This window comes from Maniola jurtina, chromosome 9, assembly GCF_905333055.1.
Source record: "Maniola jurtina chromosome 9, ilManJurt1.1, whole genome shotgun sequence".
In the NCBI taxonomy this organism is placed as follows: domain Eukaryota; kingdom Metazoa; phylum Arthropoda; class Insecta; order Lepidoptera; family Nymphalidae; genus Maniola; species Maniola jurtina.
The window spans coordinates 661,383-679,065 of record NC_060037.1 but is presented as its reverse complement, the minus strand read 5'-3'; the positions used below and the strand labels follow the sequence as shown (position 1 = coordinate 679,065).

Sequence of the window (17,683 nt, the reverse complement as noted above, 5' to 3'; positions counted from 1 at the left end):
TCACAAAACAAGTATAAATTAAAAATTTATAACACCCAATTAAAATCGGTTCATTAGTTTAGGAGCTACGATGCCACAGATAGATACACAGATACATAAGTCAAACTTATAACACCCTCTCTTTGGGTCGGGGGTTAAAAAATATTAAAATGTGTTCACGAAAAAATTAATTTACTAAATCACATAATATAGATGGCGTTGTTGTCATTAACTTGTAGGGGTTGCACATAAAAATATTAAAATATCTTGACCGATGGTACGGAACCCTTTGTATACGAGTCCGACTCGCACTTGACCGGTTTTTTTTCTTATTGGATGTCAAATTAGTTTGACTGCGATTGCACCAGGTTGAAAGTGATAATGTAGATTTTAGTAGTGTTGCATGTGATGACATACGGATCGCAGACACGCGGGTTGATTATAATTATGTTCCTATGGGAGGTTGAGCTTTCTCTCTTGATTGGTCAACGTTGTGTTTTTTTTTTCTCATAGGTATTGATGAAAATAGTTGTCACTCGAGATCCAAATACTTTGTTCTTGGGCGAAGTCATATTAAATTCCTCGCTATGCTTAGGATTGTACTTTAAAATCCTTCGCTTCGCTCTGAATTCAAAATAACGCCCTCGAGGTACAAAATTTCACTTTGGGCAGTTGTAACAAAATAACTATTAATTAACTCTTGTTTAATATGATGTTGTTTGCCCAAATTTACGTTCAGTTTGGTGTAGGTACCAAACAGTGAACCCAATATCCAATATCGTGTAAACTGCACAGCGAAGGTATTGCTTTTGCCAGAAACGAGGTGGGAGAAGCATTAAAGGCTAGGACGAATAAAGCGCGGCGGCTAAATCCAACGCTGATTCCTAACTGCTTTTTAGCCCCCGACAAAAAAGAGGGGTGTTATAAGTTTGTAGTGTGTATCTGTGTATCTGTCTGTGGCATCGTAGCTCCTAAACTAATGAACCGATTTTAATTTTAGTTTTTTTGTTGTTTCAAAGGTGGCTTGATCGAAAGTGTTCTTAGCTATAATCCAAGAAAATCGGTTTAGCCGTTTCAAAGTTATCAGCTCTTTTTAACCGACTTCCAAAAAAGGAGGAGGTTCTCAATTCGTCGGAATCTTTTTTTTTTTTTATGTATGTTCCCCGATTACTCAAAGATCCAAATCCAATTTCCAAATCGGTCCAGGGGGGACCGATTTGGAAATATTTTTTTTGTTTGAAAGGGTATACTATGCAGGTGGTCCCATATAAATTTGGTGAAGATCTGATGAATATCTTCGGAGATGGAGAACAGAACTCCTCAATGGATAAGAGCAAATTGCTCGCGATCAGTGTAATAGCTTAGTAAACAGTAGGGTTTTAACTGGGCATAGCATATTATAGTACAGTGGGGCCACTAAAAAGTGTGAAATAAAAAATTTTCAGGGCGAGCTTCACTCTTGGATTTCTAATTTTGTTTTAATATGCTCGCTCGACTTCATACCTAGGTACATTACACGTGTAGCTAAACAAAAATTATTTTGTACTTTTTAGTGTTTGTGGTTTTTGAAGTCGGTTTTATTTTTCTTTTGAATTTTTTTTTCTAGTTACTGTAACCTTCACTTGTCGGGGGTGTTATAAATTTTTAATTTACACTTGTATATGTATGAAACCCACTTATTAGCCGCGCTTTCATCTCGTGGCAACGATGCGCGACTGGAGTGTGTCTTAATAAAGGTGACGGACGGTCGCGACTTAAGATTGCTTTCTCCCATGCTACTCTATACAAACGTATAGACAATCGAGTGAGAAGGTGTAGGTAACATACTTCTTTAGTTGTGGTAGGGCGGGCGGTATCACACGCTGCACGTTGTACCAGTAGACAAGTCATTGTCATCGAATGGAATGATATTTTTGTGCGAAATATCGCGTTCAGTGCGATCAGTGTGACGTTATGTCGTCGCGCTTTATCTGTCCAGGCCCTTACAGAGGGAAGAGGATGGGGTTATTAACGCAAAATCCAATATTGCAATGCATGCACTCGATGAAAACGAGATCCACTCTGCCGGTGTGCGCTAAATGTACGCTACAGATATAAATCATATTTCCTTTTTCGAAAATTTTATGAGCGCTTACCTATATAATTCCACACTGAACTGATTCCGTTTTTTTCTTTTGAGGTACGGAACTCTAAATCAGGAACCCTTATAGGATCACTTCGTTGTCTGTCTATGCGTCTGTCTGTGTATCGGGCTGTCCGTCTGTCGTGTCTGTCAAGAAAACCTATAGGATTCTTCCGGTTGACCTAGAAACGTAAAATTTGGCAGGTAGGTACGTCTTATAGCACAAGTAAAAGAAAAAATCCGAAACCGTGAGTTTGTGGTTACGTCACAAAAAAAAAAATTGAAATGTGTTCATGAAGAAATAATAATAATAATTAGTATTTTCAATTTTCAAAGTAAGATAACTATACCAAGTGGGGTATCATATGTAAGGGCTTTACTTGTACATTCTAAAACAGAGTTTTATTTATTTTTATGCATTTCTCTTGGCATTTCTTTGATTTATCGTGCAAAATGTTGGAAAAATACCCGAGTACGGAACCCTCGGTGCGCGAATCTGACTCACACTTGGCCGGTCTTTTTTAATGCAACTCATATTTTACATTCTTGATCAACTATTGACACAATCTTACCTACCTAGCTAGATCTAAATAATTTAGTAGGTACAACGCAGAGCTACTGTGATCCCGCTTAGCCTAGTTCAAGGCTTTGTTGGCGGTAAAGCTTTAAACTTGCAATACAGCTAAGCCTTCGCGCGTGTACCTGCTGCTTAAAGGATGCAGTTTCACGAATAAAATGAATACGTATGGGTAGTTTAGTGTTCCTTAGTTTACTTTACAGGTAAACAAGTCGTTTCTCGCCGATACAAAAAATCTAATCTACAAATCTATTTAAAAATCATTTATTCAAAGTAGGTACTATTGTACTTACACCTTTTGTTAGTCAGTATTGTTAGATTTGTCAGATGACATAGTGGTGATAATAATTAATTACGTAAACTTAAAACTAAAGCTACGAGGGTTCCAAACGCGCCCAGGTCTGAGAAGAGCCCACAACAAACTCAGTCGGGTATTCTTTATACTATAAATAAAATCACTTAACTAATTATTATTATTATTAACTTATACGACCTTGTTACCGCAAACTGACAGTGAAAAATTCAAAATATTTGTATTGAATTGAACTTTTACAAGTACTTTTGAATCGTCAAGTGCATCTTCTACTGATTCGGAATGCCTCGAAGTCGAATGCCTTTCCCGCTGAGAAGAACCAGCAAGAAATTCGGCGATTGCTCTTTTCAAAGATTTGATAATATGCAATATTATGCCATGTGTAAAAGTAATTGAAGTCCCGCGCATTGCTGGAGCGAGCTGCAGGTCAAATCCTCGCTCTTCTATCTTTTACATAATCATCGATTGTATATGTTTTTTTCAGGGATATAATAATTTTAATAGATTTTTCAAACTTTCATTCTTAGCATTATACGAAATCAGTATACGAGTAAAATACCTAACTCCAGAAGGTCTTAACCAACGGGCACATAGCGTCGCTTACACCTTTTCCGAGGTTTCTGGGGTTTGTTAAGGAAAACCAAAGTATGTCTAGTACTTCATCTAAGAGCGCCTGCGAAAATTAGAATAGCAGTAAAACACACTTACTTTATTGCTCGCAAAAGTTAAAAAGTTAAAATTTACCTACTTACAACCTAATCTTTCAGCGGTAATAAACTTAAGGCCCGGTATCCACCTAAGCGGAGAGGAGAGATGTGTTCAGTCGACCAATCAGATTCATAATGGCTGACGTGAAGAAATTATCCCGTCATCTTTTGAAAATCTGATTGGTCGACTGAACACATCTCCTCTCCTCTCCGCTTAGGTGGATACAGGGCCTTAAACGGTTAAGAAGATGGCCTTCTATTCCGGGGTCCAATCCCAGGCATCTCTAACTTTTCGGAGTTATGTGCGTTTGAGCATTAAATATCACTTGCTTCAACGGTGAAGGAAAACTTCGTGAGGAACGCCGCATACCTGAGAGTTTTTCACAATGCCAATCCGCAATAGGCCAGCGTGGCGGACTATGCCCTGAACCCTTCTCATTTTGCGAGGAGACCCGTGGCCAGTAATGGGCTGGCGATAGGTTGATTGTGATGTTGATGAAGTTATGGAAACGAAGCGATCCCACGTTTCACAAGGTTCGTTACGCAATCTTCGAAAATATTTTCCCATGGAAAGGCAGCTAAATAAGAAATATTAAAATGTTTAAACCTGTGAGAAAACTTTATATAATAACTGTACTTTACATATTTTATCAATGGACACTAAAATTATAATTATTGCTATTTAACGTCTTGAAAGAAAACTCCGAGAAAGCTGCGCAAGATCATAATATCATCGCCTTTTTTCTAGAAGTAGAATAAAGGTCGTAGCTCACTTACACGACACAGTTCTCGCACGGTAAAAGAATAAACATTCAAATATGGACATTATGTAGTACTTTGTACGTACATTTTATAATGACAACATACAACTGCAAACAACGCGCAATCTGGCTACTTGATGGCAGTGTTGCCAGACGTACGAGAAATCTCGTACGGTTACGAGATTTAGCAGTCCCTGTACGAGATACGAGAAAAATAAAATCTCATACACTTTTGTACGAGATTTTAACAACATTGATAACTGCTTGCGCCATGTTTTCTAGCCAAAATAAAAAAATAACAGATCGACTAAGCCCATCACTAGATTCATTACATCAACCTAGTATAATAACCTAACTAGTATAGTCAATACTCAATAGTATTAAAGTGTCTATTAATTAGATGGCGAGTTAATTACTGTACTATTCGTTTCATTTGAAAGCCCCGCCTTCAAGGAATGAATATACTTAGTTAGTTACTCTTTGAGCCTCAATAGCTCGTCCGGTAAAGGAGTGGACTGAAAACCGAAAGGTTGAAGGTTCAAACCCCGCCCGTTGCACTATTGTCGTACCTACTCCTAGCACAAGCCCGACGCTTAGTTGGAGAGGAAAGGGGAATATTAGTCATTTAACATGGCTAATATTCTTTATAAAAAAGCACAAAGCATCACACACATCATTCACAGCAAAAAACCTAGGGTTGACATTGGATGGCAACCTCGCTTGGGCAGCACATATAAATCAGCTTAGTAAACGTTTGCATTATTCGATCCATTCCTTGAAGAGACTGCAGAATTTTCTTCCGCTACGTACCAAAATCATGCTAACACATTCTCTGTTGCTTCCAATTCTCGACTATGCTGATGTGTGCTACTTAGACGCCACTGAGGAGCTACTTGACAAACTCGATCGGCTTCAGAATCTGTGCATACGTTTTATATATGGACTGCGCAAATTCGATCACATTTCCGACTACCGTCGTCAGCTTAAATGGCTCCCTATTCGCTTTCGCCACAATTTGCATATTTTGACTGTTCTATACAATGTTCTCAATACCTCTTCCCCTGGTTATCTGCGAGAGCGATTTCAATTCTCGCTCCCTCCTACTAGGCCTATGCGGTCTTGTGTCTCAAAAAATCCTCTCGTCACTCCCCATTGTAACACAGTCTTCTACAGCAAATCTTTCACCGTACTAGCCACCCATCTTTGGAACTCACTTCCTGAGAATATTAGAGTGAATTGCCGTTCAGTACATTCTTTCAAATACAGAGTGAAGCAGTATTACCTATCATTACAATAGAGTATTTTATTATATTTTATATATATTATATTTATTCGTATTTCATTATATTATGCATAACTATTTATTATTATATTATTATTGTATGTAAGTATTTTATTTTGGTATTTATTGGAAGATATTTGTGTAAATATTATTGTGTAGCACTTGTATTAACCATTTTATAAATCTAGTACCATGGGACCTATTCCACGTATTTATGCACCTTACTCACAACCTGCACGGGGAAGCTGGAAGAAATCTCTGTTTAGAGATAAGCATTTCCTTTGTACATAGCTTAATTTATCTTAACTTTGTAACTACAATTTTGGTACATGAAAATAAATATATATATATATAAAAAAGAAAAAAAATCGAAAGCTAGTAGGTCCCAAAAATTGCTACTGCGCTGGAACCATGTTTCATTAACATCGAAATGACGTCATTTTTACGTCAGCCGAAATAAAAATATAAAAATATACCATCAGCTCGAAACTTCAGTCTAGTGCTGACGTCACTAAAACGGTGGCCACGCGCAGTAGCGATTTGCGGGACTGTGTAAAATGCAGATATAAGGAGATTTTTAAATTTTAAACTATAATCTTCATTAAAAAAGTTGTACGAGATTATGTTCCGAAAGTACGAGATATTTGACATCCATGGTACGAGAAAACACTTTCGACATCTGGCAACACTGCTTGATGGTTGACGTCGCTTACCGCGCGCCTCAAGCGAGCGGCGCACACGTCTAATGTGCGGGCCACTCGAAAAACGCCATACTGCTAGCTGTCTAGGGAGCATTCTGTTAACTGTCGGTGCGGGGACAACTAGCGGATTTGAGGCGGAGCCGTACGTGTGTTGTGCGGGACCGGTGTCGTGTAAATGAGCTACGGCCTTTATACTCGGTAAATTCAGTTTATATGTAATAAACTGAATTTTCCGAATGCTTTTTAACCCCCGACCCAAAAAGAGCGGTGTTATAAGTTTGACGTGTGTATCTGTGTATCTGTGTATCTGTCTGTGGCATCGTAGCTCCTAAACTAACGAACCGATTTTAATTTAGTTTTTTTTGTTTGAAAGGTGGCTTGATCGAGAGTGTTCTTAGCTATAATCCAAGAAAATCGGTTCAGCCGTTTGAAAGTTATCAGCTCTTTTCTAGTTACTGTAACCTTCACTTGTCGGGGGTGTTATAAATTTTTAATTTACACTTGTGACTCATGTTGACACAACTTGACGCTGGCTACCTACTCCGGTTGCTTCTCAGAAGTCTATGGTGACTCAAGTGATTTGATGACGTCTGTAGCTACGTGGGGGTATAGGATATGTGAGGACGATAACTCGCGTCATTTTATTGTCATATCAGGTTTTACGTAAGCTTTATTAACCCCCGATCCAAAAAGAGGGGTGTTATAAGTTTGACGTGTGTATCTGTGTATCTGTCTGTGGCATCGTAGCTCCTAAACTAACGAACCGATTTTAATTTAGTTTTTGTTGTTTGAAAGGTGGCTTGATCGAGTGTTCTTAGCAATGACTTTCTAAAGAATTCAATCAATTGACTTTAGAAAGTCTTTGGTTCTTAGCTATAATCCAAGAAAATCGCTTCAGCCGTTTTGTTAAGTATTTCGGGTGGTGGGAGGGCGTGCTGTGACACGTCAGTAACTCAAGCCGGCTAGTTGCACACTGTCTTTAATGTAGGTACAAGGCAAGCAATAGGCGAGTACACGGGACGCAGCCCGCACCTATTATGGCTACATATCTACATATACAACAACAACTTCTCAGCTTTTTTCTAGTTACTGTAACTTCACTTGTCGGGGGTGTTATAAATTTTTAATTCACACTTGTAATATGTTTAGACATGTTTGGTCGACTAATGCACATACCACATTTGGAACGCTAAATCGCTTGGCGTCACGGCTTTGTCTGTAGGAGTAACTAGCCACGGCCGAAGCCTCCCACCAGATCAGACTTGCCGCAGTCGGGTAATAAAAAAAAGGCTTATTAAATATTATGTAAATAGAGTAATTTAAATGTATTCACGTAGATAAGTTATCAGTTAGGCACTAACTTCACCTTTCCAAACAGCTGGCCTTGCGACTCGGTAGGAGCACTTTCGACACGGTTGCGTAATGATGACTGTATACCTGCTCCTTACATTGACCGTAATGTGTTTTTACCCGACTACGGCAAAACCAAAAGAATGATTATGATTTTCAGTCTATGTATGTAGGCTTGTATATAGGCTTGTATTTATGTGTGTTCCACCGTAGCGCCTAAGCCCTAAACTATACTGAGCCGTTTTTATAACCTATACCTTTTCAACGGGAAGTACCTTATACGTTTTGTTGACAAACACAACGGACAGATGGAGAGACGGACGTATGTACAAACGGACTGACGGACAGAAAACAAAGTGATCCTATAAGGGTTCCGTTTTTCCTTTTGATGTGTAGGGTGTACCTAGTGTACCTATTACAGAAAGTATAAGAAAATGTGTTCTTTATAATGGCAATCAATCAACTATTGCATACCATACTTGCACCATATTAGCACACAATGCAATCGAGGGACGTTCGCACGGTGCGTGGCGTCACCGCCCCGACCTAGGCGAATGTTCAATGTACTGCACAAAGCACTAAGAACTTGAGAATTCACGCTTATCGCGTAAACAAAGATGCGATCAAATAGCCCACTGACAGCCCTACTCCATATTAGGTTACAGTTCAAAATAAATTCATTGTGTATTTTGTATGTAATAACCGACATTCAGCATTATCTTAACACTCCTCTAACTGGATTACAGCCAGGGAAGCTCATTCGTACTTTGTTATTATCCCACAGAGTTTGTTGTGGACTCTTCTCAGGTAGGGCGCGTTTGGAACCAATAAAATAAATCGGTCTAACTCGAGCCGGACTCGCACACGAAGGGATCCGTACCATCGTAAAAGAAATAACCCTTTAATTTATTTTAATTTTTATGGCTGCCATGTTGTCATAGCGGCTATAGAAATAAGTACATATTTTTGGAAAATTTCAACTCGAGCTCTTACGGTTCACGAGATACAGCGCGCCGCTGACAGACAGAGGACCGGTCGGACGGACAGCGGATTTTTTAATATTTATTATTAGGTATAATGCAATCACTTATAGTTTACATCTCACCAAACTGCACAGCAGTTTGTTGGCGAGTTAGCGCTCATAAATGATAACACGGTGCCCTTATCTAGTAATAGGGTCCCGTTGGCATCGTTCAGGTACGGAATCCTATACAGTGTACAATAGTATCTACTTTGAATTTGACTTTGACTTAAGCTGTCATGGCACTACTGTGTACATATCTAAGATCGAAATCGCGTGGATCTACGCAAAATACGTTTTGATCAGTTTCGCATATCAGCCGTAACACAACATACAGACTGACGCTTATCGGTCAGAATACCGTCCGGCGCGGTCGCTCACCGAACCCACTCAGTAGGACCGCGAACGCTTATCGACGAGCACGTACCGCCGTGCTATGTACCGCGCACGCGTGCACCCACCACCTCCAGCTACTCGCGATCAGCTGTTACGGACGATACTAGGGGTTACAGTGATACTAGTGGGTGTAGTGAGTGTGCACAATGGGGCAGTCGTTCGGAACCAACTCGCACAGTGGGGAGCAGAGGCATTACGTCAGGAAGGAAATAGGTATGACTTTTGTTGTGTTACGAAACTGCGCGGCGCTGTCGCGGATTGCATGTTAGCTGCATCCATGTGCATCTGTCTGCAGTCATCATCAATATCAGCTCATCGCCGGCTCACTACTGAGAACGGGTCTCCTCTTAGAGTGAGAAGGGGTTTGGACATAGGTTGCTTTTTCGCAGACAAATTTCAAACCCCTATTTTACCCCCTTAGGGATTGAATTTTTCAAAATCCTTTCTCAGCAGATGTCTACATCATAATAGTCTATCTGTATGCCCAGCCAGAACCATCCAGTAGTTGATAGATCAGTCAGTCACTAAGTCAGCTTTTTCTTTTATATGTTTTGACTAGCTTATGCTCTCGACTTGGTCCGCGTGGACTACATAAGGTTCAAACTGTATCTAAGGGGTTGAATATTCAAAAATCTTTACTCAGCGGTTTCTACATAATAACTAGTCCGTCCAGTAGTTTAGTGCGTTGATTTTATAGATATACTTATAGGGCTTAGTTATAGATCTCAATTCTAGAACAACAAAGAATGGAATAATAGGCGTAATATGTTTGCATAGAGAAGCACGCTAGAAGGACACGTTAACATCAAGACATACCCGTATTTAGCGTTACACAATTAGTGAAAGATTTTTTAAATAACAATAGGTAGGTATAGCGTCGCATATAACTATGTATTCTATTATCTAGTGTCATAACAATTAGGCCTTTTCCACTACAGAAAATACTACGGATCATAATATTATACACAGCATTGAAATTCAACAATAGTTAAAAGTCCTTGTGAATACAATAGACTGCGGCTTTGACTAAAGCAAGGGGACCTCATTATGTGTAGTTTACAAGAATTTAATGAATTAAGTAAGCTATGAAAAGACTATGAGCTATGACTTCTATGTTTAGGGTTTCAAAATAGTAAGTTCTTACCAAAATGGTAACAAAACAGTCAAGTACGACTCGATGTCTCACAGGAAGGGTTCCGCTCTTATGGTTTCCAAGAAAGGGAACAATAAGAGCGTTTTCAATTCGGATCGGATGCAGTGCGCAACCGCCCTTATCGTCGTACTACAACAAATAACACTAAACAATATAAAGTTATATGTACTTATAAACCTTCCTCTTAAATCAGCCTATCTATTTACAGACTATCTACAGATGGCGGGGTGTTATAAGTATGACGTGTGTATCTGTCTGTGGCATCGTAGCTCCTAAAATAATGAACCGATTTTAATTTAGTTTTATTTTTGTTTGAAATGTGGCTTGATCGAGAGTATTCTTAGCTAAGTATAATCCAAGAAAGTCGGTTCAGCCGTTTGAAAGTTATCAGCTCTTTTCTAGTTACTGTAACCTTCACTTGTCGGGGTGTTATAAATTTTTAATTTACACTTGTGCACTATGTAGATATAAATAAAGATTGAATGAATGAGAATGTGTACAGGCCTTAAGTGTCGACAATTAGTTATTCCTGCTTCAGTTCACTTTATAACACTACCTGAGGGATAATCAATCTTAAGTAACGAACGCTCTTTATTGGAAAACTTGAATATTACTTGTTTGTTCCATCATCAAATTTAAGGGCTTATAAATTTCTGTGTAATATTCTTCGGCGCCTGAACGTATCTCTAACTTTTTCTGAATTTAATCCATAAAACTTCCTTAATAACTTGACTTTCCTATTTCATAGTTAACTTCGAATTTTCCTCTAGAATATAATTTATACTTAATACTCCTTAAGGTACCTCAGAAGGAAAAACCAGCCAAGTGCGAGTCGGGTCTTGCTCTTTTAGGGTTCCGTATGTAATTATTTTTGGTCACAGTTTACAAACTACTTAATTAATCGTTGTTTTTAACCCCCGACCCAAAAAGAGGGGTGTTATAAGTTTGACGTGTGCATCTGTGTATCTGTCTGTGGCATCGTAGCTTCTAAACTATTGAACCGATTTTAATTTAGTTTTTTTGTTTGAAAGGTGGTTCGATCGAGAGTGTTCATAGCTATAATCCAAGAAAATCGGTTCAGCCGTTTGAAAGTTATCAGCACTTTCTAGTTACTGTACCTTCACTTGTCGGGAGTGTTGTAAATTTTTAATTTACACTTGTATAATATGTATATGAAACGGTCGTTCTTGCAGTGGTGGTTCGTTCTAAAAAGTCCGTTTTCAGGATTCCGTACCATAAGAGTGGCAACGGGCACATGCCTGGGAGTTCTCAAAGGTGTGCGAAGTTTACCAATTCGCACTTGAACAGCGTGGTAGACTATGGCCAAAACCTTTCCCATTCTGAAAGTAGACCCGTGCTCTGTAGTGAGCCGGCGATGGGTTGATCATGATATTGAATCCAATTATATTATCTCGTGTTGTTATTCCTGCAGTGGTAGATTAACAGATAATTGCAGTTTATTTACATGAGTTGAACTGCGTCGCGGCCGTGATTATGTGATATCATCCTCGTGAATCACTGTAATTATTATGGGTTGTTTTATTTCATCCCGTCACGTGTACTCGCCTATTATAATTATTATACATACTAGTTACTGCATACGTCGCTAATGTAGACAAATCTAAAACAAGTGTAAATTAAAAATTTTCAGCACCCCCGACAAATCATTTTCAAATAAATAATTATTGTAAGTTTATTACCAAACTTATAAAGGGACTAGGGTTCCAAATGACACACAGAGAGACCGAATACACCAAATTAGAACACAAAATGTACGTTGTAAAGTAATGTAAAGTGAATATCGCTGCGTTGGCACGTCCCGAGTTAATTTAGCCATCGATAGCAGCTGACAGGCATAGACCTGTCAGAGCGAGAGCGGTGAAGTGACGCGACTACGTTCCGGTTTACGTTACATTATGTATATCTAGGCAACGTCCATCTTGACAGCTTGACATTTGTCAATTGACACTTGAATATTATGAACCTAAGGGTTATCTAACCTTCTTTTCTACAAGAAAACTAGAAAATAGCTGATTACTTTTAAACGGCTAAACCAATTTTTTTGGATTATAGCTAAGAACACTTCCGATCAAGCCACCTTTCAAACAAAAAAAAGTAAATTAAAATCGGTTCATTCGTTTAGGCGCTACGATGCCACAGACAGATACACAGATACACAGATACACACGTCAAACTTATAACACCCCTCTTTTTGGGTCGGGGGTAATGAAAAGACAGACAGATGGACAAGCAGACACAAAAGGAACAAGACGTCAAAAAATTCTCATTTGAAAATGGCGTTATACAGCCGCAATATGAAAAATATTTTTTCAAAAAATTATAGCCAGTGTCATTCGGGAAGATGTAAGGATTCCAACGATACCCCATACATCGAAATCTGTTCAGGAATTTAGAAGTTATGGTGGAATAAAGAAACTCACTTACATGCACTTTGAAAACATTACACTTCTTGTTTCGAGCAGTCGTGTATTACACTTTTTAAACAAGTGTAAATTAAAAATTTATAACACCCCCGACGATCCAAAGTATCTGAGTTTTCCAAAACATCATTTTCAAATAAATAATTATGTATTTAGGCAACGTCCATCTTGACAGCTTGACATTTGTCTATTGACATAATATTATGAACCTAACGGTTATATAACCTTCTTTTCTACAAGAAAACTAGAAAAGAGCTGATAACTCTTAAACGGCTGAACCAATTTTTTTAGATTATAGCTAAGAACACTCTCGATCAAGCCATCTTTCAAACAAAAAAAACTAAATTAAAATCGGTTCATTCGTTTAGGCGCTACGATGCCACAGACAGATACACAGATACACAGACACACATATACACGGACACACAGATACACACGTCAAACTTATAACACCCCTCTTTTTGGGTCGGGGGTTAAAAATTAAAAACCCCCGACACAAAAACCTCTAAAAATTCAAAAATAATGATAATTCTAGTAAAGTTTTTATCCAAGTGCTTTTTGCGTCGGGAGACCGCTAAAGATAACGGAAACTATTCTTTCTACAACATATGACTTTCATAGCCCTTTCTGTTACCTGTTAATTTGTGGAGGTTTTTGTGTCAACTTAATCCCACCAAAAACATTTCATGTAAAAAGGTAGCCAAGACTCACAAGTTCATAATGTTTTCACTGTTAAAAAGTTATGAGATCTCTAGTAGAGCCAAGCCCCTAGCTGAGCTTAGATTTGTGCTGGCCATGGGACCTATCCCAAGTCCAAAGTATATAGCTTTTAAAAGTTCTTGACTATATGACATTTATAACAATAAATAACAAATCACTCTACTTACAAGCTCTGATTCTACAAACCCTACATCTTGGTAAAAAAGGACGGCTTGGCCGTTTAATGTTCGTAAAACTAATACATGACATAACATATTTTAAGGCCATAAGGAATAGTTTGTTCGACAATTACTAATTTGTATTGTACTTCGTGATGGTCGCAGAAGCTATTCCGGGCTTAAATGTTATTTCAGATAAAAAATCCACGAACTGTAAACGGCCAAGCCGTCCTTCTAGCATTTCGGGAAGTACCCTAGAATTACAGACTAGAAGTTTTGACTGTCAATAAATCTGAAACTATAAAAGCTAGAAAATTGATACTCAGTGCGTTTAATAAATCTGCCAAGGACATCTCATCCTGAAAATATCAGCATTCTAGCGACAGAATTTACAGATTTGCTTTTCCCATAAGAGGCGTAGAGGGGGGGCAATTTCCAATTTCTTAATTTTCCTGTAGTTTGTATGCAATTTCTAGTCTACATACCAAATTTCAGTCTTCTAGCATTTCGGGAAGTACCCTAGAATTACAGACTAGAAGTTTTGACTGTCAATAAATCTGAAACTATAAAAGCTAGAAAATTGATACTCAGTGCGTTTAATAAATCTGCCAAGGACATCTCATCCTGAAAATATCAGCATTCTAGCGACAGAATTTACAGATTTGCTTTACCCATAAGAGGCGTAGAGGGGGGGCAATTTCCAATTTCTTAATTTTCCTGTAGTTTGTATGCAATTTCTAGTCTACATACCAAATTTCAGTCTTCTAGAACTTCGGGAAGTACCCTAGAATTACAGACTAGAAGTTTTGACTGTCAATTAATCTGAAACTATAAAAGCTAGACAATTGACACTAAGTGCATTTAATAAATCTGCCAAGGACATCTTATCCTGAAAATATCAGCATTCTAGCGACAGAATTTACAGATTTGCTTTACCCATAAGAGGCGTAGAGGGGGGGCTATTTCCAATTTCTTAATTTTCCTGTAGTTTGTATCCAATTTCTAGTCTACATACCAAATTTCAGTCTTCTAGGACTTCGGGAAGTACCTTAGAGGTTTTGAGTAGAGGTTTTGATGATCATCAGTGAGGGACGAAATCGGCGTATTTTAGGTACCAATAAATCTGTAACTATAAAAGCTAGATATTTGATACTTAGTATATTTGGTAAATTTGCTGAGGACACCTTATATTGAAAATTTCAGCTTTCTAACGTCACCCAGACCGAAGTTATGACGGGTCGAAAATACGGCGAAACACTTCGAGAAAAAGGTACGTAGCGCCCCGGCCGCCGTTTGGCTCGTCTTGGCGGGGGCACTGCCGTGCCCCCTGATATTTTCAGTGACTTGAAAACCTGTCTATAAGACTTCCTCCACAATTTCCCCTCAATTTTCCGCGATACAGCATCTAACGGGGACCGGGGTCTATAAGTGTCCTACTTGCTTTTAGTAAACTATCCTACTTTCTGATCAAGGTCTGCCGGTTTCGTGGCGTCGACACTCGACATAGTACATACATACATGGTACCCTATATACAATAGTGTAAGGTTATTTTTAAAAAGTTGATTTGAGTTGTCAAAAATAATATAAAATTATTAATTTAGCTGATGAAGGTAGTTTGGTAAAATCGATATTTGGCTCATTCGATGTCATACAATCTGTTACTAGGAGGCCAACAAGATTGAACTTGCATAAATACGGGTGTTTTGAAGGTTTTAGTTCAGTCTCCTTCTGAGATTCGGAGCGATATCGCATATTTTCGGTATTTGGGTTGTGAACTGGATAATTAGATGTTGTGATAGCAATCACGCTCTAATTAAATTATTTATTTTGGCATTAGTTTGTTTAGATTAAAACTCTCGGATAACCTTGCACATTAAACTTGTGTTTTTTTGTGTTGGTTTTGGAGAGGACATTCCAATAATTCGATAAAAATATTTAAATAATACCTGCTTTTCTGAGTGACGCCAATAATTCAGAAGCGGGACGTGTCTCACGTTGTCTTAATTTCGCTTTGGTATCTTTTTGTAAACAACCCACATTTGATTAAAATTTTTAATGAGTTTGATTTGGTGATTAAAATTTTTAGTTTTTTTTTAATAATTTAGTCTTTTGTGAATTGGAAAGTAATTTGCAATGAGTGGTTCAGATTTTGTATACATCGAATGAGAAGTTAGTCGTTTGGATTTATTGTTGACTTGATATTAAAACTGAGAGTTCGGCAGTTCAGAGGTAGGTTTTAATGATTTGACGGAGGGCAGGATAGCCCATGATTTGGATTTGACTTAGGGCAAGGAAGCCCACGACTGACATGACAAGATTATTTAGAAACACGAGGGCGTGTTAAATTCAGGACGGCCGAACTGTAAGGTTATTTTTAAAAAGTTGATTTGAGTTGTCAAAAATAATATAAAATTATTAATTTAGCTGATGAAGGTAGTTTGGTAAAATCGATATTTGGCTCATTCGATGTCATACAATCTGTTACTAGGAGGCCAACAAGATTGAACTTGCATAAATACGGGTGTTTTGAAGGTTTTAGTTCAGTCTCCTTCTGAGATTCGGAGCGATATCGCATATTTTCGGTATTTGGGTTGTGAACTGGATAATTAGATGTTGTGATAGCAATCACGCTCTAATTAAATTATTTATTTTGGCATTAGTTTGTTTAGATTAAAACTCTCGGATAACCTTGCACATTAAACTTGTGTTTTTTTGTGTTGGTTTTGGAGAGGACATTCCAATAATTCGATAAAAATATTTAAATAATACCTGCTTTTCTGAGTGACGCCAATAATAGTATCTTATGATATTCCGTACTTATTATGTTTTGTATTCAGTAGAGATATCGGTTTTTAGCACTTTACTCATCAGTTTTCATGTCATGTACTCTTCTTGTCTTTGTAAGTATATTTTCGAGTAGGAACTAGGAATATTTGGTTAAACGACACGTATTCATACGCGAAAGGTTTTAGATTTTGCTGACGCAATGAGTCCCCTACATTTTTAACCCCCGACCCAAAAAGAGGGGTGTTATAAGTTTGACGTGTGTATCTGTGTGTCTGTGTATCTGTGTATCTGCGTATCTGTGTATCTGTCTGTGGCATCGTAGCGCCTAAACGAATAAACCGATTTTAATTTAGTTTTTTTTTGTTTGAAAGGTGGCTTGATCGAGAGTGAAAAATTGGTTCAGCCGTTTAAGAGTTATCAGCTCTTTTCTAGTTTTCTTGTAGAAAAGAAGGTTAGATAACCGTTAGGTTCTTAATATTATGTCAATAGACAAATGTCAAGCTGTCAAGATGGACGTTGCCTAAATACATAATTATTTATTTGAAAATGATGTTTTGGAAAACTCAAATACTTTGGATCGTCGGGGGTGTTATAAATTTTTAATTTACACTTGTTAACGTTTTATTTAGGTAGGTACATCTTGTAATGCAAGGGATTAAAAGCTTAATTTACTATAATCCGCTAAACCACACAACTCCTTCCTTTTGGTTCCTAGTATATCATCGATTTCCGCAAGTAACGCCTGCATCTATACTACATTTTGTAAAGATCTCCATAATGTTCTCAAAGGTGTGCGAAGTCGGCCAATCTGCACTTGACCAGCGTGGTGGACTGTAGCCCTTCTCTTTTGAGACGAGACCTTTCTCAATACATAGTGGACGATAGCTTGAGATAATGATGATGATTTACAGCTTTGGTTTTATCATCTCAGCCCATCGCCGGCCAACTACTGAGCACCGGTCTACTCTCGGAATGAGAGAAAAAATACCCGAGTGTCCAACCCTCGGGGCGCGAGTCTGCTCGCACTTGGCCGGTTTTCGTTATGCATGCGCATATGCAAGCCGTCAAAACTAGAATAACTTGCCAATAGTCTTAGCCAAAGTTGGCGATGATTTCCAGTGTTGCATCGAAATTACGTAACCCTTGCGTTTGTTATCTGTTTCTATCTTTTGTTGTAACTTGTAGCATCGTGAAATTTCTTAGGCTGAGATCTA

General features: G+C 38.2%; 1 protein-coding gene across 3 annotated transcripts in view; it reads left to right on the top strand.

The window, feature by feature from the left end:
- LOC123868503 (E3 ubiquitin-protein ligase znrf2) overlaps positions 1–17,683 on the top strand; it is a 121,880-nt gene that overhangs the window by 36,161 nt on the left and 68,036 nt on the right. The window contains exon 1 of one of the 3 annotated variants that reach the window (XM_045911046.1): positions 9,193–9,422. The exons of the other annotated variants lie outside the window; for them this stretch is intronic. Coding sequence (XP_045767002.1) covers positions 9,356–9,422 — 67 coding nt within the window. The 5' untranslated portion in view covers positions 9,193–9,355. Of the gene's footprint in view, positions 1–9,192; positions 9,423–17,683 lie in introns of those variants that run through there. 3 annotated transcript variants of the gene reach the window in all.